Source organism: Dermacentor andersoni, chromosome 2 (genome assembly GCF_023375885.2).
Source record: "Dermacentor andersoni chromosome 2, qqDerAnde1_hic_scaffold, whole genome shotgun sequence".
Taxonomy (NCBI): Eukaryota; Metazoa; Arthropoda; class Arachnida; order Ixodida; family Ixodidae; genus Dermacentor; species Dermacentor andersoni.
Genome location: NC_092815.1, coordinates 69,841,250 through 69,866,952, shown reverse-complemented (window position 1 = coordinate 69,866,952; position 25,703 = coordinate 69,841,250). Strand labels below are relative to the sequence as shown.

The 25,703-nt window shown below is 41.9% G+C and overlaps 1 protein-coding gene across 1 annotated transcript in view; it reads left to right on the top strand.

Moving 5' to 3' along the window:
* The window catches only part of mei-41 (ATR serine/threonine kinase meiotic 41), a 127,512-nt gene that overhangs the window by 38,449 nt on the left and 63,360 nt on the right, over positions 1-25,703 (top strand). The window contains exons 21-37 of the mRNA XM_050188850.3: positions 537-611; positions 773-886; positions 1,475-1,669; positions 3,386-3,550; positions 3,996-4,088; positions 5,007-5,164; positions 7,822-7,941; positions 8,516-8,614; positions 9,793-9,907; positions 10,004-10,072; positions 10,190-10,278; positions 10,558-10,690; positions 11,362-11,498; positions 11,992-12,106; positions 14,145-14,282; positions 15,042-15,207; positions 18,099-18,271. Of these exons, the coding sequence (XP_050044807.1) occupies positions 537-611; positions 773-886; positions 1,475-1,669; positions 3,386-3,550; positions 3,996-4,088; positions 5,007-5,164; positions 7,822-7,941; positions 8,516-8,614; positions 9,793-9,907; positions 10,004-10,072; positions 10,190-10,278; positions 10,558-10,690; positions 11,362-11,498; positions 11,992-12,106; positions 14,145-14,282; positions 15,042-15,207; positions 18,099-18,271 (2,154 nt within the window). The remainder of the gene's footprint in view (positions 1-536; positions 612-772; positions 887-1,474; positions 1,670-3,385; positions 3,551-3,995; positions 4,089-5,006; positions 5,165-7,821; positions 7,942-8,515; positions 8,615-9,792; positions 9,908-10,003; positions 10,073-10,189; positions 10,279-10,557; positions 10,691-11,361; positions 11,499-11,991; positions 12,107-14,144; positions 14,283-15,041; positions 15,208-18,098; positions 18,272-25,703) is intronic.

The following is a 25,703-nucleotide window of genomic DNA, read 5'->3' as shown; positions in this document are numbered from 1 at the left end:
GCCGAGATCCTTCTTGGCCTTCATGTTTTGATACTTGCACCATGTTGTGAATTTCGGCCTTTGGAAACAACTGGGCTGTGTGCACTATCTGCTGCCTTCTTCTGAAATATAATTTTGTATGCATGCCCTGTCCCACAAAGGTCGCGAATGAGTCTGGTGCTGCATTTTACTGAATCTGTGGCTATTTGCATGATTTTTTATCCTTTATAGCAATAGCCACAGCTGTCATCAAGCATGCCAGCCTAACTTAGTAGGGAAGTCGGTTACCAAACCTTACCATAATCCGTGGTAGCTCCATGACCAGGAATACTTTTTGTTGTGTGAGCCATCTGTCAGTAAAGTGCACAAGTTATTGAGACTGTCTAGCGTACCAAATATGTGTAATTATTAAGTGCTTGCTAGGCTCTATTACAGAGTTGCATTTTAGCATGGCAAAGGCTAAAATGTGTCCTGGGGAGCTTTAGTTTTTTGCCAGCAGCTACTTCTGTCAAAATCTAATTGTCATGAGTCTATCATTCATGAGTCTTTCATTGCAGCTTGTAGAGTTAGCGGAGCATACAGGTTCCACCACAAGCATCTTGTTGAAGAAATTTCGACCACTCGTGGGAAAGGTTAGCAAGATGTTTTTCTTTTCATTCTGTTCACTGATGCATGATGAAGCAAGCGCTCATTAGTACCTTTCGTTTGGTGGTAACAACGAAAAGGAAATAGTATTTGTATTTGTGACAGGTGCTTCCTGTCAGTTGTGTTCAACTCTCTTTTCTCTTTGCAGTTTCTGTTTGACAGCATGATCAAGGCGTGCCATGAGCGTGGTTTCTCAGTGAATGCATTCCTCGGCAACCTGATTGGCATATTCGGCTCCACTGATGTTCGGAACTTTCTCATTGTAAGTTTTGCATTGGGTATTGTCGTCTTTTGTCTTGTTTAACTTGCCATATTTATCTGTACAGTCTGTTTTTGCGCATGAGAAGCTGTTTCGTGCTATGAGCTGAAAACCAGTGTGTAAAGATGAATGTAAGGACTATTGTGGGCACCTTTCTGGGCAGACAAAGTAGTTGTGTTATCTATGTTTATAGAATGAAATGCACCTGATTACATACTCTAACCTCTACACTGATCAGTGTCTGATACTGCTTTTCTTTCTTGTATTGTTGCTCGTTTAATCATGTTTTCCTTGTGGAAAGTAACAAAGTGAAAGCCTAGCAAGGCAGAAGCAATTGACTGCTCAGCACTGATAACCGCTAGTTGACGGAGCACCACGAGAGTTGCTGGTAACCTGTGTGTACAAATGAAATGGTTTGCATTAATCTTTCTGTCTCTTATTGCACCGAGTCTGTCGGTAGATAAAATAAGGCCACCAAACTGCTCCAGCCAATCAAGGAACTCAGCTTGATAGAGTTCAGAATAAAGAGAATCCCATGCAGTGCTGGAGTAATTGCAAAACAGCATTGAACATTTCTGGCACTCCCTGCAGAGCATGCTTCGGTTCCTGCTGCCCCCACTGGTTCTCCAAGCTGAGCCCGTGTGCTCTCGCCTGTTGAAGGGATTTGCCAAAGAGATTAAGTCGGTCCGTCGAGACCTGCTAATGACCAACTTCAAGCACATCTTCCCTTACCTTGTCTGCCATGCTTCAGGAAATCAGCTGGCCACTGCCCTGTCATTTGTCGAGGTATGGATGCAAATATCATTCCATAAAGTGCATTGCTAGACCCCTTGACATTTTGTGATGCGACATATGGAACAGCTGCTGTAAAAGGCAAGGACCAGTGAAAGCAATAGCATAGTTGATGGAATCGCAGCTGATGGTTTATTCTATGGTTCTTCAAGCTTATATGTCATGCTTGCACCAAATCACTTCCTGGAGGCTTCCTAAAGGCTTGGTTCTCATCCTCTGTGAAACTGGTCACATAAATTGTATCCATACATCGTGTTTATTGACTTTCTAAACGGTCAACTGGTACTTGCGAGTTTTATGCTCCGTGCCAGTTTATAATGAGTGTATATTGTTGTGTACTGTATGGCTTCATTCATAAAAGCACTGTTCCTTAAATTTCTTGACCACATAAGGTAACTAAAAGCCTGGGTAGTAATAGGTCTAGGTCATGTTGGTATTATTTATGGGAAAAAGCTACGATTTTGTTTTATAACGCAATAATAGGTACAAAAAAGTTGCATTCAGCTGCGCTGTCTACATTTATGAGAATATTCTTAAAATCCATCCATTTTCTTTTGCTTACAACCACACAGGCCCAACTGATACTACAAGTTCTTGTTTAATAATTGAGTGTCCTTAATAGTTGCATACATTACAGGGTGTCCCAGTTAATGTTAGCAAAGGTCTTAAACATGAAATATAGAATATCGAGGACACAACCACTGGTATTCTTTCAGCAGTGATGCACCGCACCAGGAGGATTTTTCTCAAAATTGAACTGTTGGTAATTAGATTACATTCATTAACAAACATTTTAATTACTAAAATGAGGACGTGAATATCGACCGAAAAGTAATAATTGTATTTTAAAACACCTGATTCAGTTGTTTTCAGTGTGCTATGTTCCGCGTAATTATTTTTTTCGCACTGTAAAGAAAATGCTGCAAATATGAAAATAGCCGCATGATATAAGATGTCCGTGCACCAAAATATAATTCGGCCGCGCGTCGCAACACCAGCGGTCCCAGGCGTTACTCGTAAGTATTCACTCTGCTCAATGCCTGGCTCAGCTGCCACGGGAAAGTGGCAAGGCATTGATATCGGCAGTAGTCACTGCAAACTGCGAGCTGCCTTTTCCACGAGAAGTGTGAATCCAATGCAATGCACAGCGGCACTGAGCAGGGCTAATTCTTCCGATTAATGCCTGGTACCACTGGTGTTGCGGCATGCGAACGCATAATCATGCAGCTAGCATTTTCATATTTTGTTCGTTTTCATTATAACACGGAAAAAACAATTACATGAGGCATAGCACACTGAAAACAACTGAATCTGAGTTTTAAAGCACAATTATTAATTTTCTATAAAAAATTTCACTTTCAACTCAGTAATTAAAATGTTCATTAATAAATCACATCTAATTATAGCTAGTTTAATTATGAAAAGTATTCTCCTGGTGCGGTGCGTCACTGCTGACAAAATACCATTGGTTGCGTCCTCGTAGATTCTGTATCTTATCTGTCGGTTTTTATCGTTAACTTGGCTAACGTTACCTGGGACACCTTATGTATACACAAATGCTGCTAATGGGCTGTGCGGTTGGTGTTTGCAAACACAGTCCTATGCAGACAACACTGAAGTACTGCGAGCATACAAAGCATTCTCAGCGTTTGCCAAATGCCATACCTCTAACGTTCTGACACATTTTCCTTGTGCCATTGCACTTTCTAGGCAGAGACGGGCCTCCGCATTGGCAATGTCCTTCGGTTTGACTTCCAGCGTATCTTGAATGAGCTTCTGTTCCACCTCGGCAGCCATTACGAGCAGGTGCATGATGGCTTGTTGGTATTGGCCAGGGAAGATGGTTTTCGTCCCATCCGTTCCACCAAAGATTTGGTAAGGGTCACGAGAAATGCATATACTAGAAGCAAACTACAACGCTGAAAAACGAATAGAGACTGATTACTTGATTTGCAATGAACACGGCAGTCGCATTACCACTTGCGCTAGCAATCAATACAAGCAGCTGATAGTGACAGTCATATTTATCACTGCCTGGCTTCCTACATGCTGTCTTGCACAACTTTGTCATTTAATTGTCTCTCTCTATCTATATCTCCCCCTTACACTCTCTAAAAATAAACAACTTGGATTGTAAGTCATCTGCTGTCCACCAAGAGCAGTAATATTATTTGGCTAAGAACTTCATAATTGCATGATCTAACTACTTAGCAGTCATACTGATATCTTAAAAAATCTATAAAAGGCTGCTTCCTCAGATGCTTTTTGTATGATTTGGCTGTGCAGTGTTTGTCGCTAATATGCATTGTTGGCATTCTAGGCGGAGTTCCTCCAGCCAAGACTACTTGGTTTCCTGACGTTTTTCGACCTTCAACTTGTGAACAAAAATATTCCCGATGACAAGAAAAAAGAGGTTTGCTGTCATGGTTTCCTCCATCTTACCAACATTTTGCTTCATTGTGGGATGTATGTCTGCAGGAGTGAGGAGCAAGTGCAGGTTTTTTTAAAGATAAACTCTCTTAAGTTCAATATTTTGATTAGCTGAACAGCTCAGAGACCTTTGTTTAGTTTCTCATAGGTTCAGTGGACTTCTGCTGAGCTGAATTTTCTACAAGAAAATTCAGCTCATTTCATTTCACGGTCACTTCACATTTGCTTTAATAGAAGTCTACCATACATATTTTGTTCCTATTGTAGCAAGATATATGCAGATTGATCACTAGATATGCACAATTGTCAATACTGCTCTTGTAGTTTTCTTGATTGTACATTTACAACGAGCAAGGAAATTAGGAAATTTGCAGGCGCTAGTTGGAATCGGTTGATGAAGGACAGGGGTAATTGGAGATCGCAGGGAGAGGCCTTCGTCCTGCAGTGGACATAAAACAGGTTATGATTATGATGATGACATTTACAGCATGTGCTACCACTGCTTGTAATGTATAAAATAACATGAATTTTTTTGTAATAGGCAGCCGTCTCTGTGTTTTATGCAGAAGAATCGAAAGGAATCTGTACATGAGCAACCTAGTTCATAGAATTTTTGGGTTTTTAGTCCAAAAATCAGTGGCTCTATATTTTTTTATCCCAAGCCACGTCTCTTCATCCTGGGAAGTTGTCACTTCTCTGCTACTCTTTGCTATTAAAATGTTAAAAACAAGGTGTAGAAGCTTGTAAATAAGTTATGAGTCTTTAAACTACGAAAAGTACTATGTAGAAACGTGAGTGCATTATTTGTAGAAACGTGAGTGCATTATTATCATTTCTTTTCTTTTTAGGCAGTATCAGTTATCAACATAAATTCATAACTGTTTTAATTGCACCGTTGCAGGCACTCAGGAGCCTGGAGTGCATTCTTCGTCTTATGGGCCAGCAGCACGTAACAGCACTTAGAATGAAGCTAATGGCAACCTTGAAGTTGGCATTACGGCTCAGTCATGGAGAATTCCCATCAATCAACAGTTGTGTTTGGAACACATTCATTCATAAGTAGGTGTTGATCCCTGAAAGATCTCTTTTGCCAGTTACAAACGCCAATCTAGCCGCAGCACTTTTTCTCAGCCCTGTTCATTATTGCCACTTATCACAAGTTTGGCTCATTGTTCATAACACTTGTACTGATGGTGGTGAAAGTCTTGTGGGGTCATTAAAAATCTGAGGTCATGGCCTTCTGTAACATCACTAAAGAAAACGGTGATTGCTGCAATAATGAAACTTAAGCATGCAGGTTATGTTTTCAATAGCTCTGCTTTCGTATGTGCTGTCACCAGTACTCTGATGTCTCTCTCAATAGCTAAAGCATAGTTTTCATGCTTCTGAAAGTGTGTCAGAGCGACTAAATAGATGGCTGGAGGCAGGCACGTTCCCAAGGCCCCCCCCCCCCCCCCCCCGAAATAAAGTAATTTGCGCCCACCCCCCCTGCCCATGCCGCCACTCCTCACACACATTCCTAAAGCACTGCCAAATCAAGCTTGAGACTTGGCAGAAATTCGGCAGTCAACATTTTGCTGCTTCTTTCACTCCTTTTGGATGGCGGTAGTTACTGGAATCTCCTGGGGTATGAAGGCCAGTTTTCTGATTGATTCGCTGCCCATGCGATTAACTTGAGATGCATTCATTTGTCACTATTGCAATGGTCATGCGCATCGCTGTTCCTTCGTTAGTTTAACCTTCTTTATTTAAACTCATCCAAGAACCAGAAAAGGGATTCAGTTCTTAGTAAGCTGGTCTGTATGCTCTTGGAACGAGTTGCGGCCGGAGAAAATGCCAGCTTTGTTTAACTTTTCCTTTTGCCTCGTTAATTCCTCGAGTGACGGCTCGCTGTGACGCTGGCAGATCCTCGGAGCCATATACCCATGATATGGGTTAGAAAGGTGGAAAATAAGATCATGTGAAAGAGCGTCCGTCATCAAACCCTGCAATAATCATTAAACCCATAAGCAATATGAATGTCACCCGTTACCTCATCTGGTTTTTTCCTAATTGTACAGCACTCTTCGTGCAAATTGGCATCTGGAAACAAGAGTTGCAAGGAGTTTAGAAAGTAAGTGATCTACTAAGGGAGAAAGCCGTGAGGCAAGAGCCAAACAGGAAGGAAAAGCGAAAATTAACAAATTTAACCATTGTATGTGAAAATATTCATTGATCAACATCTTTTTATTTAAAAAGGAAGTAGAAGAAATGCCGCCGGAAGTTGAAAATGATTCCGTGTGTTTTGAATGATGCTTCTACAGTCATGAGTTTAGCCCCCTGATGTAGCCACTTCTCTGCTGTGCTTATGTGGGTGTTTTTCTAACCTTCTGCGGTGGGCACAGTACGTCTAGAACCACGTCCGGCGCTCTACGCGATTGTACGGGACCGGTGGCCTCGCATCGTTACGCAACTTCCCAATTAACAATAGGAGTCGGTTTTGGCACTTGGTAGAGCAGTCAACGAGGGATTCAAAAGAACTGTGATTGTTCTGCAAATATATATTTCTTTATAATTCTTCCAGACCTAATTCAAAAAACGCTGCTAGAAATCTTTATTTGAGACTTTCGCTTGTTTACTTGTTCTTGGCAGTGTTCTTCCTGTGCTTCTTTCCTTCGTGAGTCCATTTGACGTTGTTCCTTGTTTGTCAAGTAAAGGAGAGGTGTATCTCACCGGCGTACCTGTCAGATACACCTTATTTCAGTTCTCTTTTGCGGGTTTACGCATCTTAATAGCGAGTGGTAGGCATTATTCACGTTTGTGTTAATAAAATACCCCCCCCCTCCCCCTTCGAAAAAAAATCCTGAGTACGTGCCTGGTTGGAGGCAAAAGTAGGGAGTGATGCTGTTCGATGTCTAAGCACTGTAGAGTGTGCGCTTTAGTGGTTTGTCAAGCATTTTATTGTCAAGCTTTCTTTCTTTTTTGTGTGTGTGTGTGCTTTTCTTCTGCTTTTGTAATTTTTGATGTGCCTATTTCATGCTTATGTATACCTCAATGGCACAAATGATTTTTTCTTCTACTTATACATGTGCAATTTATCACTGCGTACACTGAATCATTTCTCTCATCATTTTTACTTTTTTGTTGTACCCCCACCTCTCTTGTAATGCCCCAATTTGGGGCCTTTGAGGTCAATAAAATTAAATGGTAAAGCATGGTAAAGCTCCATGAAACTATTGACACCACACTTCCATCACGCAACAGAGCAGAGAGATCCTAAAATGTAATTAATTATCACTGGGCTTAGAGAATGCTCTTCTTGGCAACGTAAATGACTGAGAAAGTTTATGTATGTTCACATGAAGGAAAAACAAGTACAAAAGGAGCAAGAAGACTAAAGCATTCTGAACGAGGACTCAAACGGGCATCCTTGTCATTGTTTGATTATGTGCTCGCCTTTTTCTTCGTATGAAAAGGCTTTTGTGAGCATTAAATTTTTTTTGGTGTGTTTTACAGGCAGAGCTGTACTGAGCAAGTTGGTAAAGTTTCATGGTTCGAAAAGGCAGATTTAAAAAAGCATGGGCACATGCCATTTGTGTTGTCCTTTTCACTTCTGTTTTTCTGTGTTTTCTGTGCCTACTTTTTCATACCATAAACTTTGCTTGAGACTGTGACTAGCCCCTCGAATATCTGCCAACAGGCACCAAGACAATATCCACTTAATCTTTTTCTAATAGCCTCGAGCCGGCATCCACAGGTCCACTGCTAAGTCAGATAACTGCCACACTGTTGCCACTGCTCAAGTTGGACCCAGAAGGTGCAACAAACATCTTCAACTTTCTCTTTGTTGACAACAGGTGAGGCTTTCCTTTACATTTGCATGTTTGGCCACTGAACCACCCTAAATCTATTTGCCTTTTCACACTGTGAAGAATCTCACTTATGTTTCCTTACATTGCATCATGTTCGAGTTCAGCCATAATGATAAGGTTAGGCACATGGTCTCGGCACAGAAAGGTAGATTTTTTTTGTGTATGTGGCTGCAAAACATAACAGCGATTCTTGTACCTGTATATGCCTAGTAAATACAAATAATAATTTGTAAAAGAGTGCTAACTCTGACCCTGCATTTTGGTTTTCTGGAAAATTAAAAACTAAGATTCCTTTTTTTTCTGCTTGCACGCATTCTTTGCAATTTAGCAGCATAAGGCAAATTTGTCTCGGTTGCTGCTAACATAAATCCTTGTTTAAAGAAGATCTTATGGCTCATCACTTTGCAAAACAACAAATTTCAAGGTCCAGCAGTGCCTGTGAATAACAAAAAAAATGCTTAAAAATTGCTTTTGTGCTTGTTTCGTTGTGCTTGGAGAAGAAATATGAGTTTGTTGTGATGCTAGCGCACAAATTCCCTTTCCTCTTTGTCATTTTCAGGGAGCAGCACATGAGCTTCTTTCATGACCTTCACTTCATTTCTGAAGTTCCAGAACTGGAGCATGTTCAGCACACTGTGGCAACACCAGACAGCCAAGGGTAATCATTATTGCTAGAAGTGTGGTTTGAAAGAAACCCATTTCATCACATTTACTACCCTGGGATTTACTACATTATCAGTGATTGGTAAATTACACATCTGCAATATCATTATACTGCATACCAATACTGTATCATCATGGAAGGTTTAGCAAGCCAGAAAAGTACAAAATGAAAGACTGACGATGACACGACATTGAAGTTCCTGCACTAGCTCCCCATTGAGACGGGTTTTGTCTTCATTCATTCATTCATTCATTCATTCATTCATTCATTCATTCATTCATTCATTCATTCATTCGTTTTAAGTGCTTATTGTCAAAAGAAAAAGAAGAGTTGAAAAATGTGTTGCCTTTAGTACTTGAACATGATTCTTCTGCTATTGGCACTGATTCATGCTACGATTGCATTTTTGTGTGTGTTTGTGCGTGCTGATTAAGTAAGTTTTTGTATGACTTATAACACAAGCAGATAGCGATTTCTAATGAGTAGAATGCTTGTTACAATTAAGAATCTGTTTGTAAAAGGTAGTAATTCGTGTTTTATGCGTTAATGTCAAAGATTTATTCCAAACAATAGCGAATAATGAAAATGAGCCTGACACAATGACGAAAATGCTGCCAATGTTGACGTTACTGTGATGTTTCGAATTGTGGGTATCCAGTTGAATATAGGCATCACTTCTGCTATGACTACGTCTTGACCACTCACCGCCACAAAGTCACGTGCCAGACAGTGACAGAACGGCAACACCAGCCATATGGCTCATTCCACACTAATGTTCGCTCGTGTTTACCGTTGTTCTTGTCATTTATTCAGGACTGTTTTATTGTGAACTTTACAAACTCTAGTGATCATTTCTGTCCTGGCTATTGATTGTATTTTAACAGTATGCCGTATATATGTCTAGCAATGACTTACCAAGGATGTAATGCATGCATGCGGTCAGTGCAGTACTGCATTTGACACCCTTTGCATGCAAAGGACATACATAAAATGTTTGTTTCTTCATATCACAATAAGCAAGGCAGGGGTCCACTGTGTTATAACTTGTGTTGTTGAATGCGGCCTCATCTGAATGAAGTAAAACATTGCCACTTGTCTTGTTTGCTCTTTTTTGTTTTATTTTAGGCCATTCACTGGTGACAAAAACTCATGCGGCTTTGTGCTTTATGCAGAGAGAACAACCTGAGTAACATCTTGGGCCACTGCTTGCATGGTATTGCACATGAAAACCTTGATGTTCGGGTGCTAGCTTTGGGAAAGCTGAAGAAGGTGCTCTCAGCTAATCAGGTACTAATCAGTGCTAATCACTGCTCTACCTCTATTCTTTTCACTGTTACTTCTCTGCTGTGCACGTGGGTCTAGCACACTTTTGCCTTCCAACAGAGCAAGTTGGCACAGCATTTGCTTACACGGGAGTCAGTGGATCCACTTGTTTCCAAGCTGATAGTTCAGGTGAGTGAAACTTAACAAAGTACTGCAATATTTATACAAAGTAAAAGATCTGCTTCGATCTCCTGGAACGCTCTTGTAAGTAGAAAATTTTAATCTCTTGCTACTTGTCAAACGCAGCTTCTGAGTGGGTGCCGGGAAGCCGATTCCAAAGTGCATGTCCTTCTGGCTGAATGCTTCGGAGAACTGGGAGCAATTGACCCTGGCATGTGAGTGGCATGGGAGCCCTTTTCAACCAATAGTGAACCTTATCCCGGATAGTATTAGCTGTTACAGATTTCATCTTGACAGAGTGAGCAAACTGTAATAAACAGGAAGACGTATAATCATGAAATTTGAAAAGCGCTAAATCTTGTACCAGTACGATTAAAGCATGGTTCCAAACATAATTTGACGCACTTTCTCAAGCTAATAATTACACAGAAGGACTCTCATTACAGTGTGGCAGATATGGTTTCCCTCAAAATGATGTCTGAAATGTTTTTCAGGTTGGAACTGAAGCTTTTGAGAACTGAGAAAGCGGTTGCCGTCCACAGTGGAGTTGATGACAAGAGCTTTGCAATTGACCTGCTTCAACGCCTGTGCCGCTCATATCTTGCAGCTGAAGACAGCAGAGTCCAGGTGAACAAAGCATAGATTTACATTCAGTGAGAAGTGCCAAAATGCAAGAAAATATGTCTGGATCAAGCAAACAGGAATGGCCATGCACCGCTTCACAGTTTACACTGATTACATGTCGGCCCTCAGTCAATGTGGCTGAGTGCCTTCGGTGCCCTGTTGCTGTTCAGTTGATTGCATGTTGAATTCTCAGCTGTGGTGGCTGCATTCCTGGAGAAAAATGCAAAAACACTTGTGTACATAGGTCTAGCTGCAAGTTGAGAGAACATGTATAGCAAGAATAGTCCGGAGGCCTCCATTGTACACCTATCTTCTAGCCCAAATAAGGCTTTAGAACATGTTTATTAGGCAGCATTGTATGCTTGCATGCACAGACAACCTTCAGGCACATTTTAGGTACCACACATCCTACTGAGCAAAATTGTGCCTTTTCTTGTCAGAGGTCTGTGTGTGACTGTCTTTTGGGTCTTTAAGTTCACTATTATTTCTATATCGATGCTCCGATAAATGTACCGTGAAAAAATGTATCACTTTTATTGCAATGCTATGACACAAGTGCATACAAAAAGAGTTAATAATGAAAATACTATATTTGGATATGTCGTAATTATGTAGCTTGCTAGTAAGAAGTCAGAGCTGTGCACACTTTTATATGGCCACATCCTGTTTTCCAGGACTGTTCTTCATACGCCATTCAAGAGACTCTAAAAATCTACAAGTGTAGTGAAGCAAAATCTACACTCGGACGAAATTTGTGGAAAAGTTTTTCTCCTGAAGTACAGGAGATCTTCACCCCGATGCTCAGCTCCAGGTCTGGTCTTCATATTTTTCTCTTTTTATGGCGAAGCTGTATATAGCTAGGTCACCGTTTTTAATGCTTACGTAGAAGATGTGCGTGCAGACCAAGAAATCTATATAGCTAAGTCCAATGTGTATGCATATATATACATATATATATATAAAATCAACGTAGTCATCACGATACATAGCTTCACTGGTCATCCACCTTCACAGAGTGGAATGGAACTGATTTCTTTATTATTATTTTTTCTTTTCTTTTTTTATGAGCAGTGTCATCATATTCAACCTTACTGTTACACGACAATTTTGTTCCATGACCATGGCACCACAATAGTGTCAGTGGCAACAGGTCCACCAACTCGTATCAAACTAAAATATCTTATGCTTGCCAACATTTATCTTGGCTAAGTGTCGTTTTTTTACATGCGAGAAGTGTGTAGTTATGCTGCTACGGTTTAAAAAAGGAAAGTGAGTACTCCTTTAATTTAGTGTGTCCATTTCAGATACATTATGTCTAACAGTGGCTCAGTGGAGTACCCACACCCATTGTTCGGCACCAGTTACGCACAAAACTTCCGTGACTGGCTGGCAAACTGGACACTCGACCTTCTGGACAAGGTTTGACAGGGTTTTTTTTTTCCTTCTTTTTTCCACAAGGCCTTGCTTATTGTACTTTAACCCCTTAAGCCTCAGCTGTACCCATCCCAACAATTTCTCTCGATAAAGCCAAGGACAAATTCTACTTGCTCACAGCGCACTTACATTTTGTTTTGCTCTGTGGTAACAAACCACATGCATGAGCTTTTTACATTAGTAACTGCTTACTTTGGGCGTTACTGTGTATAATTTTGTAGTTTACATTTGTTTTTCTGTCATGAGTGTAGAGAATATTATTGCCAACTTTCATGTTCTAAAAAAGAATTCTGCTGATATCATACTTAATGTTTCTGTTGAACAGAAATCCATACAATCAAATCCGCACGATCCATACATATAAATTTTTTTTCTTTTTAAATGAGAACATTATATGCAAATCATTGGCTAAGTAAAGTAAAATTGGAAATTTTTACACTCTTTTAGAAGAAGATTTGGAAGCTAAAAGGTTAAAAAAGGCACGTAATGCTCTAATGGCAGTTTAATGAAGTGTTAGTTTTACTAGACACTTCTTTTAAAGGAGTTATTCTGTACATTGGGTCTTATTATGCATGTTAAATGGCAAGTTTTCAACTACCTGAGTGAAGCATTTCTCCTTATTGTTGTTAGTCTGTAAATAGGGTTATATCTGGATTATCTGGAGCAATATCTGGATTATATGATAGGTGCAGTTATTGTTATATTTTTCTCATCATCTATTATGTATTCAATGAATTAAGACTTCCTTGAAGATGCATCTTTTTATTACTAGATACCGTAAGCATCAGCTCTGACTATGTTAATGTTTATTTCAGTCAATCAACAAAGCATAATAAGAAAGGTTTGAGTGTAAAATGCATGGAACATTGCAGTATTTACTGCTGGTAAATGCATTATTATTTTAATAATGAGGTTTGTTATGCACATTAGTGTAGCTGAAGTCAGATCATATGCGGAAAGTATTCATTCTTCCAGGGAGGAGGGGGGGGGGGGGGGGGGGGGGCGCGACCGGCTTTCTGAACACCATATATCTGTTGGAATCTGTTGGCGCAGGACAGGGGTAATTGGAGATCGCAGGAAGAGGCCTTCGTCTTGCAGTAGACATAAAAGATTACGACGACGACGACGACGATGATGATGATGATGATGATGATGATGACCGCTACAACGGCTCAAAGAAAGTTTACTATGTTTAATCTAGCCATCAGGCAGTGATATGTGTGTGTGAGCGCCTTTTTTTCTCATCAATTGTGCTGGCGCAGGCATTACCATATGTAACATTTTCCAAGAGGTTACATTCTATTGCCACGGTCCCTTAAGAACATATATCAATGGAGTTCATCTGTATTCATGCACAAATTTTTGCGACAATGAAAGGAAACGTAACCTAATGGGATGTGTCTTCAGGCAATTTTGTAATCCATGAATAGCAAAAAAATTTTAGCACACAGAAAGAACAGACGGGGACACACAAATGCTATGCTGCACCTGTGTCGTCTTCTTGAATGTGTCCCTTTCTTTTTATTTCCTGCTGTAAAATTTTTTGCTATTCGATGAGTGAAAAGAAAGCTTCAGATGCAAAGTGCACACGTCACAGCTTTCCCAAACATAGTCAATAAATAATTTCCAAATAGTTCTCTGAAAGTGAGCAGTCTCATTCAAACTTTTTGAAGCTGGAAAACATAACAATTTTATTTGCTACAGCACTTCTCTAAATATATGGTGTTAAATATGTCACTCAGTGTTTAGTTTTATTTTTTAACTTTGCTCTTCCACATTTTGGCTACTATGAAACTGTCGCAAGTAGCAAGCTATGCTGATTCAGTATCTACTCCATGAAACCAAAACAGAAAGCACTCTCAATTGTCAAACTCTGTCAAACTACTTGACGCACTAACAGATGTGCATAAACTCTGCCTTTTTAGCTTTCCCGTCATTGCGACAGAAAGTTGTCCACAATTATAGAGAAGTGATTGCCCCAGCTTGCACGTAAATCTGTGAATGTGATCGTTTTGGTGCACAGGTGAAGGAGGACAAGGCTCTCAAGGTGTTCAGGGCCTGCTCCCTGGTCTTCAAGAATGACTCCAACTTGGCCTTGTTCCTCTTGCCACGAGTTCTTGTGTGTGTCCTCGCTGACACAGATGCAGCTGGCAGGGAACAGGTGCGACTTCCTTCTGCATAGTTAAAGATTATTATTTACTGGTATTTAGTGGTTTAGTCATAAATCAAGTCATGCAGTTTAAAACTGTGGTTTAGGTCTGGTAACAATCTGAACATGTCGCAGGCATGATTCAAGATGTACGCTATTCATGTCATTCCTTAATGAAAGGACAAATAATATCTGAGGGCACCTAAGCACTTCTTATCAGCTGTGAATGTGGAAGCATTAATGTCCACTTGAACGCCGCTTAGTGGTTTTTCGAGTTATGAACTCCTTGTGGGCAAGCGAGCGCAGCGCGTTGAGACACTTGGCACGTTTTGATTTGGCCTTACTGAGGCACAGTTAGATTGTAGGCGAGAGCTCGCGCGGACAAGGAGCATGCGAATAACACAGGCTTCCAAGAGCGAGAGCAAGGCTGGCAGTGTTGCGGCGTTGCCCTCTTCCCTCACGCAACAAAGCAGTGAGAAAGCACAACCAGACTGTAAAGAAAAATGAGTGGCATGGCTGCTCACTGTTCATCCTGCAGTAAGATAGAGAGACGATTTTATTGATGCAAAAGCATCAAATGGCTCAATGAGAAAAAGAGCTGGTGTCTGTAGCAGCGGAATGGCACCTAAATTCCCATTGGTTGCGATATCACAACACGAGTGTGCCTCGATGGAGCAGAGCGGGTGAAAGGAAAGAACCGGCATGCTACTGCAGTTACCTGTTCTACAAATTACACATACTGCGTGACATAGGTTATTTTTGTGGGTGCAGGTAATGACTGAAGTGCTGGCAGTCCTACAACATTGTGAGCAGACAGACGACAATTCTGGTCTGTTGCACCTTTGCTCCCAGACCATCTTCTCCATACTTGACTACCTAGCTGTGCGTGCCAAGATGTTCCGAAGCTCTTCAGCTCCTGGGGCATCATCAGCATCACGTAGGTATTAAACATGCCTCGAGCGGAAGTGTGAAGTCAAACCCACTTGTATAAGTATTGAAATGTTGATGGCATGGATATAAGTACCACCACCTGTAGATATTTACTACTGCTGTTACCTCCATAATATCATTATTTTTATTAGTGGTTCTAATTTTGAGGTGTCATCTTGGTGCGCACAGTTGTATACACAGCATCTTTCTGAGCCTTGAAACATTTGCTGGGGATTCTTATGCTTCTTATGAAAGGTGCTGGCATCTGGTGAATGGCAGTTTCATTTAAATTCATTGCTGATGAGTTATATTTGTGGCTTCTAGTGCTCTCTACTTAATTTTGTTTGCCAATGCAAGTGTGTCCAACTAACACTACTCTTCCAAAAAGTATATGAAGTAGAGCTCAAGGGATTAGAGTTGACATTAAGCTGCACAGTGCTGTTTCTGTGGCACTGCTAGTTCTAGGAGAGACATAAGAGGAAGCTTTAGGTAGCGCCCAACTCTGAGTGGCCTATTCAAATACATGTAAAACTCAAAAACGTTTTTCTGAAATAACCCCTGGACCAATTTTAATGAAATTTGTTGCATTTCAGAGGGAAAGTTAAATTCTAGTGACTGTTAGAAGCGGAATTTCGATTGAGGTCCTGAATTTTGTTAAAAAGATTTTCAAAAATTCTAAACTTTGAAGAAAATAGAAGCACGAAGTTTACAAATTCATAGCTCTGCATCAAGAGCAGATATCACGGTTCTGTAAACGGCATCCATTAGATCATTCAAAATGGACAAATTCGATACGTCATTTTATATCTTACGTGAATTTGTTACATTGTTGACAAGGGTTCTGCAAAAGCTGTATTTCCATATTACTAAGTTTTTTTTAGATTCACGTATAATACATAAATTTTGTCCGCTTTAGATGTACTGCCAGATGCAACTCACAGAATTGTATTATCATTATTCATTGCTGAGTTACAGAATTGTAAACTTATAATTTCGTTTTTTTGAAAATTTTCAATTTTTGCCAATTTCTTATAAAAAATGGAGGACCTAAATCGAAAATTCGAAACGAACAGTCACTAGATTTTAAGCTTTTCTTTTAAATGCAACAAACCTCATCAAATTTGGTGCAGTGGTGGCTGAGAAAAATGAATTCTTCTTTTACATGTATTTAGATAGGAGCACCTGAGCTAAAGCTTCCTCTTAACAAGTGAAGTGAACTGTCGATGCCAATGTGGCGAAATTTGAAAAGTTAGGACTGCCACGACATCTCTGCTAAGCAGTGTAGTACAGCAAGACCTTGCTAATGCGTACTCACTTAAAGCATACTAATGGTTCAAACACGGTTGTAATAAATCCCCGTCTAAGCCTCCATAGACCCTAATGTATTGGCTGACCACTTAAGCCATAGTGGTTAATCGTATGCCAACCGATTAGTGCATATCACAATCGCTTTTTGTTGCATAATGGTTAACTGTGCCACCTCAGCTCGCGGTGTAGCTGACGCCACACTGTATGGCAAAAGATCTTCTGCCTTTTCCGAAACTCCAGAGACCAGCTATCAATGATTCTGGCTTCAGCGCGAGTGTGCGGATGCCTATATGGATAAGTATTGGAAATGCACGGAGGCATGGTGGCGGCCTAGGCAAGGGATAAAAGCACCGACAGGCACACCAATATGACTTGACCTCGCCAACCCTATCGTGATAAGCATCTTCGACTATCTTCTTGGCAGAGCCGGTGGTTTGTGCATAGCGCCTGTTAAGCGGTGCTGCACGCTTTTAATAAGTGATAACACAAAAGCACCTTTGCTATCTGCCACCGCTTTGAGCTGGACTGCTTCAAGTGCAGATCACCTACAAGAACAAAAGCCTTATTGGCTTTGCTTGCGAACGTAGCTAGACGTTGCCACGTTGCCTCAACGAGATATGCGCTGCGGCTGTTCACAGCTAGGAGTGGCACAAGCACGAATAAAATTCATTGCACAGGTGCTTCCGCGAAATGCAGGCGCAGTCTTCCGGCAAACATGCATCATACTGTATGTACAGCAAGCGTTCCGGCACAATGATGGTGAATGCTTAGCCCACAACCCGCTGCACACAAATCAAACGAGACGATCGGCACCCCGTGGCAGGAGTTCCTGCATTTCAATAAGGCAGCACCAATTCTTCCGCAATAGCAGAGTGTTGTGTAAATGCGTGCACACGCATCAGGGAAAGCCTGATGAATCATCTACTCAACCGATATATTCCCTGCCAAAGTTTCAAAATGCTGCTTGGTATCACCTTTGTGCTATCACACGGTTGTGTGAGAGAGCTGCACTATTTTCACTGCTTTAAAAGAAGAAAAGCCTTCTACTAGTGCATCCTTTAGGTAACTTTTACTGTGGAATTGCATTTATTTTTGTTGTTGTTGGTAGTGGTGCTGCACATCAAAAGACATGTACTTGTGCTCGGCGGTTAATGCCACATTCCTGGCAGATATGTATTAATGAGGTGTCACTGTACTGTGCTTCTTAAAGACTGCACTGAAATGCACTGCAATGAAAGTCAAATGAGAAAATTCAAAACAACAAAAGCAAAAGATTTTGCTTGAGATAGGTAGCGCGTCTTTGTGTTGTTGTCTATATAACTTCAATATGTACCTCATACATCATTCTCTGAAAGGAAGAATAAGCTGTACCCACTGTTATACAAAACTTCGCTACAAAATCCCCCCCCCCCCCCCCTCTTTTTTTTATTCTTTGAATTTTTCAGTTCACATATTATTTGTGCATGCATTTTTGCCCATGTCTGACACCATTACATTGCCCTCCCATCTGTTATGGACGTCTTGGCCTCATGAATTGTGTTCAGTGATGACTGAAGAAACAGTGCTGAAACTTCACGTACGGTGTTGCAGCAGCAGCAGCAGTGCTTAGCGACGAGGAGGCACTCTTTGTGGCTCGTATCCCACAAGACCTTCTGGCACGGGTGTCGTTCAACTGCCAGGCCTACACACGGGCACTGTTCCACCTTGAGTCATATCTCCATGACCGCCCTGAGTGTGTGCAAGAGAATCTGCAGTTGCTACAGGTGAGCCTGCTGTTCGGTCACGTGTCTGTTTTTTAGACAGTAGTGCCTTAAATGCCGCAGAATTTACAGCCTTGGTTTTCGGAAAGTGCCGAGAGCATTGTTTCGGCAAGTTCAGAAGTTGTCTAAATGTTTCTTCAACACTTATAACCGTTTTGAAGCACTCACAGTGGTGATAAAGAATTCTGGTGCAAGCATATCTTTTTAACCTAATAATCATCAACATTGCAAGGCTGTGTTCTATGTTCCTTGTGAGGAGCAATGTCATGGTAAAAGCGAAGTAATAACCTAGCCTAATCTAACCTGACATGACCTAATGCCCACACTCATGACCCACAAAGTTGGTTTCTATGTTTGTATCTTAAGTAGGAGTGCAAATACTGAATAGTTGATTTCGAATTTAATATTGAAGTGTCAGAAAAATGTATTGCAAAATTTAATGCTTACAGATTTTTGGCAAAAAGCATAGTGATGCACATGCTCGGGAGTCTCCTGCACTGCATGACAAGAATGTAGTAAGCTAGCAGTAATTTCGGTACATGAAAATCTAGATATACAGTATGGTCTGCTTTTATTTAAGTGATCTCCAAATTAGTAGGGTATACTAGTGCTGAATACAGCTCAATTGTAGTAAAAATGTCTCTAACATATTTTTGATCAGTGTAATGTCAGTTGAATAGAACTAAGTGATTTTTTTTACCTCTGAAGCTAAAGAATTAGTACTTGTTCTGATTATCAGGCTCTTAGTTTAATAGTGGACCTTTGTATTATGGCTATTATTGCATAGAAAGCTTTGCTTTACAGTTCTCCTTCAAAATACAGAAGGGCTTTTCACTCTGTATGACATGTGGGTTATCATAAGACCAATCTGCGCAACAGATGAGAGGGTGGACCGCGCATTACGTGACTCAACCACCACTCCACGTGCGTATCTATCGTTGGTGCTTTGCGGGTTAACCGCGTTCGGCGCCAAAAGTACAGTAGGCGCCTTTTCAATGTTAGGTTCAGCCTGGCTTGCCACCTGTCAAAGATATTGAAATCAAGAGGGTCAAGGGAAGCTCACGCGATGCCCCCCCCTCCCCCGCCCTCACTTCTCGTCCGTTCCCCGTACGAATCCAGCTGGGCGGTCAGCGAACTGGTCACATGACACTTTTGCGCCCACCGTGTAAAACCAAGCTAGTTTTTTCTTGCTCGAAGCAACAAAAAGAAGCTGATGTGCGTCTACGAACAGCATCGGGAACAAAAGGCAGTCGTACAGTGTGTCGCAAGATGGCGGCCATGAGCAGTAACTTTATTGTTGCCATGCCATACACTCGCTTTCGTTTGCGAGGCAGTTCGTTGGCTTTCCAAGTGTCATGCAGCTGCTGCGAATTGATCTGTGTCGATTCGGCACCAAACCGCAACTTTAGTCGCCGACGCCTGACAAAGCAGCGCGCGCCGATTAGGCCTAATGTCCTAGGCAGTGTGGCCGTGACGAAAATTCACCACTTGCCGATGATGTAACGGCCCCAAGCTTAGCCACACACCTAGCTAATCTTACAAGCAGTATAGTAGTAAAATGAATTCCAATGGAGCACTACTGGGCAACTCCATGGTAACGACGCCCAAAAGTGACTTTAACAGAAGCAGATGTGTGCAACCATTTTGTAAACAATGTGACTGCTAATGCTGCTCTGAACTGGGAAGGCACACTAGCTCAAATACAGTCAGCCCTGATCGCAACCACAAAGCCGGCAGCAGCGAATTATTGTTTATGTCAGACGCTTAAATCTATTAGCTTTTAGCCATCTATTATCTTTTATCTATTTCTTTTATTATTATTAATCTATTATCTTTTAGCCATATTCATGTAAAACAAATGTCTTAAATTGAACTGGACTTTGATATATCAAACTCTGAGTGCTTACAGTTTGCATCGTAAAACCAATGTCCTTCTTTATTTTTATTTTTTCTTCTTTCTTTCTTTCTTTCTTTCTTTCTTTCTTTCTTTCTTTCTTTCTTTCTTTCTTTCTTTCTTGCATACTTTTAGTGCATGTTTTATACCAATCATGCAACTGGGCACACTTTAGCAGCATGTTCATATGTAACAAACATAGTAATTGGTATAGAATAAATGGTCATGGCCTATGATGAAACACAACTGTATTTACATTATTTACAGTAATTAGATCGAATGCAGCCCATGACGAACGCTGTCTTTCCTTCTACTTTTTCGTCTTCTTCATGCGTCCACGCTCTTGCGTGCCATGCAGTTGGCTTCTTCTTCTCTAGCTCTTCGAAGAAAGGTAAATATTCAGTGTCCCCCGCACCCCGGAAAGGCGTGCAGTTAGTCTGTTAGAGCGAAGAAAGTTCAATTGGGTACAGAAGCTGGATCGGTCGGCGTATTACAGAGCCGTTTGGAAGCTTCACCGAACAGGTTCTGGTCACGTCCTCCATATTTTGATCACGTCCTCGATGTACTTTTTGGATTCGTCCCGTCTTCCATAGTTGTCGTGGGGCATTTTCTTCGTAAAGAAGCACAAGATCGCCAGCTTTCAGATTGTTCGAAGGTTGAACATTGGCATAGTGTGCTGAACGCAGGCTAAGAAGATATTCTCTCCTCCATCTTCTCCAAAGGTGCTCCTGTAACTGATCATGATGAAGCCACTTTCTTGTGACTGTCGAAAATCTTGGCCCTGGAGTATCGACATATTTGTTGCGGTAAAGAAGGCCTGTTAGTCGTTTACCGGTTAAGGAATGAGCTGGAGTAAGTATTTCCATTTCTGCTGGTAACGTTGACAAGTAAGTGAGAGGCCTGGAGTTTACTACTGCCTCTGCCTCATACAGTACCGTTGTTAATTCTTCTGGCGTAATCTTTACCTTGCCAAGGATCTTCCAGAGGCTGGTTCTCACAGTTCTTATCAATCTCTCCCAGAAGCCGCCCCACCGTGCAGCTCTTTCTGCAATGAACTTCCATTCTATTCTTCTTTGATAGCAGTAGTCTTGTAGCTCTCCACTGAACAATACTCTTGCCAAGGAGGCGATTTCCTTTGATGCTTTCTTGAAAGCCTGCGCATTGTCTGTGTGTATTACATCGGGCAAACCACGACGCGATACGAATTGACGAAACTTGAGCAGAAAACTTTCTGCTGACAGTTCGGTGGGTAATTCAAGGTGTACTGCTCTTGTGACTGCACAAGTCAATAATACAATGTAGCCCTTCAATGTACTGTCTTTCATGTAGAGAGGTCCAGCAAAATCAATTCCAACCGCTTGGAAGGGATCAGATCGGTGTACTCGTTCACTTGGTAAGGGTGCAACAGGTGTGCTGCTGGGCTTTAAGCATGTCTTGATGCAAAAGTTGCATCCTCGGATGACGTTCTTTACAGTTTGTCTTCAGCAGGGTACCAAAAATTTCTCTCTAAGCTCGGTAAAGGTATCTTGCAGACCACCATGGAGTGTACGCTTAAGGCAGTCTCTTATGACGAGTTTTGTCAGATGATGAAGCGGAGGCAACAAAATCGGATGCTTAACTTCTTCTGCTTCCTGTGAGAATTGCAGTTGTCCACTTACACGCAACCGCCCTTCGCTGTCGAGAAAAGGATGAAGCATTTTCGTATCTGAATTGCGATTCAGCTGTAGTTCCTTTTCAAGCTGATTGACTTATTCTGCATAAACATCCTCTTGAGCCACCTTGATCCAGTAATTTTCAGCGCCGCTAATGTCTTCGGCTGTGAGCTGTGGTTGGTCCCTGATGCATTTATTTTTGCAGTTTTTGATGAAACGAAATACCCACGCTGTTATTCGTAACTCTTGTGAGGCTTGAGTAACGTTCAAGGCCCAAAATAGGCAACAACGTTCTCACATGTAAAACTTGTACGACGACTTTTGCTTCCGTTAAGTCTATATCATTACTCTGTAATTCTGCCTCAAGGGCGTGCATGGGCCATGCATCTCCCATTTCTGTCAACCATGGTGGTCCTTTCCACCGCACTGCATTTGTCTAGAGAAACTGCAGCTGAACTCCACATGTAAGGTAATCCGCAGGATTATCAATCCCGGGACACTGTCGCCATTGGCTCTTGTTGGAACAGCCTTGAATTTCAGCCACCCTATTCTCAACGAATGGTTTCCATTTCTTTGAAGACCCCTTTATCCAATGCAGTATGACCTTGGAATCCGTTCAAAAGAATGTTTCTAACATGCACTTCTCAAGGGCACTCTTCAGAAATTTCGCTAACCTTGCTCCGAGCAAAGCGCCAAGTAGCTCTTGTCTTGGCTAAGTCACTTTCGGCTTAGGCGCCACTCGTGACTTCGCCATTATGAGGTGGCTATGAGCACAATTCTCTTGGTCAAGGAATTTCAAATATGCACAAGTTCCATATGCCCTCTGACTTGCATGACAAAATATATGAAGCTGCACGGAGTGACTTTCAAGCCCAGTCTTGGCCCAACGTGGTATAGTCGTAGAAGTAAAGTGCTGCAGATTTGAGCACCAGTTTTGCCACTGTAAAGCAAGGTCCGAAGGCAAATCTGCATCCCAATCTGTCTGTCTCTGCCACAGCTCCTGAAACAATATCTTGGCTTGAATGACCCGCTGTGGTTGCTCAGTGGCTATGGTGTTGGGCTGCTGAGCACGAGGTCACGGATCGAATCCTGGCCACGGCAGCCGCATTTCGATGGGGACGAAATGCGAAAACACCTGTGTGCTTAGATTTAGGTGCACGTTAAAGAACCCCAGGTGGTCGAAATTTCCGGAGTCTTCCACTACATGCCTCATAATCAGAAAGTGGTTTTGGCACGTAAAACCCCATAATTTTTTTGGCTTGAATGCTGAAGGGTGCAATCATTCCGAGCGGGTCAAATATCATTGACACTGCTTGCAGAACATACCTCTTACACAGCTTCTGGCCTTTTCCCAAGAAGCATAACGCTGATTTTGCGGCTACTGTCATCTTGTCTGTTAGAGGATCCCACATGAGCCCCAATATCTTGACAGCTTCCGATGGGGCGCTATCTCCTTAAGCCGTGGCAATAAGATCTCTCAGCAGTTTAGAATTTGATGACTATTTTCTTAGTCGCATTCCAGCGTCTTCCATTATAGCAATTGCTTCTCTGTATACCTTTTGAGCTGAATTCTCACTATCGGCTCCTATAAGAAGGTCATCAACGTAGAAAGAAGCAGCAAGCAACTTGGCCGTTTCTTCTGTTTGATCCTTTACTCCCTTCAGGTGGTGTTGAGTAGGAATGTGCTTGCTACTGTTCCAAAAGGCACCGTTGTCATGCGCCATTCCTCTATTTTAGGATCGGCTTTTCTCTTAGAGGGTATATCCTTGAACCATAGGAATCTCAATGCATCTCTGTCTTCCATTTTTACGCTAATCTGGAGAAAGGCTTTCTCAATGTCAGCCGTCAGAGCAATACGGTTCATACAAAAACGTATGAGAAGAGCAACCAAGTCGGCTAGTAGCTTAGGTCCTTTCTCGAGATGGTCATTGAGGGACGATAAATCAAGATCATGAACGGATGCGTCAAAAAAACTACTCATACTCGAACCGTTGTCGACTCACTTCGCACAACAGCGTGATGCGGCATGTAGTAGAGCTTAGAGGGTTGCGCATCAATTTGGCTAGGTACTCTCTCGGCGTAACCCATCTTCATATAGTTCCTGATGGGGGTATCATATTCCACAGCAAACTCTGGATTGTTCTTCATTTTCTTTCCGAGACACGTCAGTCGCTTCTGTGCTTGCAATCGGTTATCTTCTAGTTGTCCACAGCTTTCTTTTCACGGAAGGGCTACTTGGTAGTCACCGTTGACGAAGGCGATATTGTGTTCAAATTTTTCTAGCACCATATTAGGTTCCTTATTTGGAGTGTTGTCGACTGGCATAATCCTGATGCCCTCTAACTCCCAGAACCTCCGAAGAAGATTGTCGATAGAGTCGGTAGATGCACTTACTCGCAATACGCCTGCGTTGAGTGTTGCTTCCAAAGAGGTGTTAAACGAAAGTGGTCCTTGTAACATCCAGCCAAATGCAGAACCCAGCGCCACCAAGTCTGCCTGGCTGTGGTATCACTTCATTTCTCCGGACATGAATTGCCGCAGCTGGTCAGCACCAATTAAAAGGCTAATACCAGGAGCAGCAGCCATGCCCAGTAACAAGAGCTTATCTGCAAGAAGGTGTCTGTTGCTTTCAATGGTTCTTACAAAGTCATGCTCGAGTGGTACTTGAACAAAATCCTTGCAGACAAATGGTACTTCAATGGCCTGTACCAGGTACTTCCGATTGTCATACTGACTGCGATGTTTTAGTTCAACGGGGTGATGTTGTATGGTAACCAAGCTTGTCTGTCCAAAAATATCTAGCTGTAAATTAACAGATCAAGTTCTTTCAAGCCAAGTGTCTTGCACACGTCTTCACGAATGAATGTGCGCTGACTTCCGCTGGCCACAATTCATGTAGGCCCTTTGCTTTATTCCGATGATCCATGCCCGAAATGTCTTCAATAAAAGCTCAGCATCCACGTATGCACGAGGGCTGGTATGAAGACTGTTCGTGGTTACGGGACTTTCTTGTTCCGTCTTCTTAGGTTTCCACTTGGGATTGCACATTGAGGAGACGTGTCTTCCTCTGCATGTTCCACACTTGACTTTTCTATAACAGTCTTGGGCAAGATGTCCTGTCACGGTGTATCGATAATATCAGTTCTCTGTAGCCAATTTCTTCAACTTTTCTTCGCGGTTGATGCTGCTGTCACAAACTGAAATTGAGTGCTTTGAAGACCCACAGAAGAGACAGTCCTTATCTCTAACTTTTGAGGAAGACTGCAGGACAGCGGTTGTTTGTAGGGTGGAGTGCAAGTTTCTTCTCTCCGCAGGCGGTTTAGCGCATTTCTTTCCTTTAAAGTCATGAACTCCACTTCTTTCTCGGCTTTCAACTTCCACGTGAAGATATGTCAAGAGTTCTTGCAACTCCTCTTCAGCTGTCACTGTCGTTGAGTCTTGCTGTTGTACAGAGCCTGAACTGTCGATAGCAGACGTTGATGACTTTGAACTGTGTTCTTTTTGGTAATAGCCAATGACAATGTCTGCTGGCAATGCCTTCAACAGAATGTCCGTCATCGTAGTTGCGTAGCTGGCAGGACTGGCGCTTAGACCTTTCAGGCCTCTGATATGGCACTGCACATAATCCAATAGTCTTCGAAGATTGTCTACATCTTCTGAGGAAGCAACTGCTGGTAGTGTGCGCAGACGGCGTAGATGCTCCTACACAATGCGACGCTTATCGCCAAAACGACTCTTTAGAATTTTGATGGCGTTGTCGTAGCACTCACCTATCGCTTGTAGACCAGAAATTGAAGCTGCTGCTGCAGCACTCAGAAGATTCTTCAAATATTGGAATCGTTCTCCTTTCATCAGCTTTTCGTTTTCGTGCACAGACGCCTTGAATTGC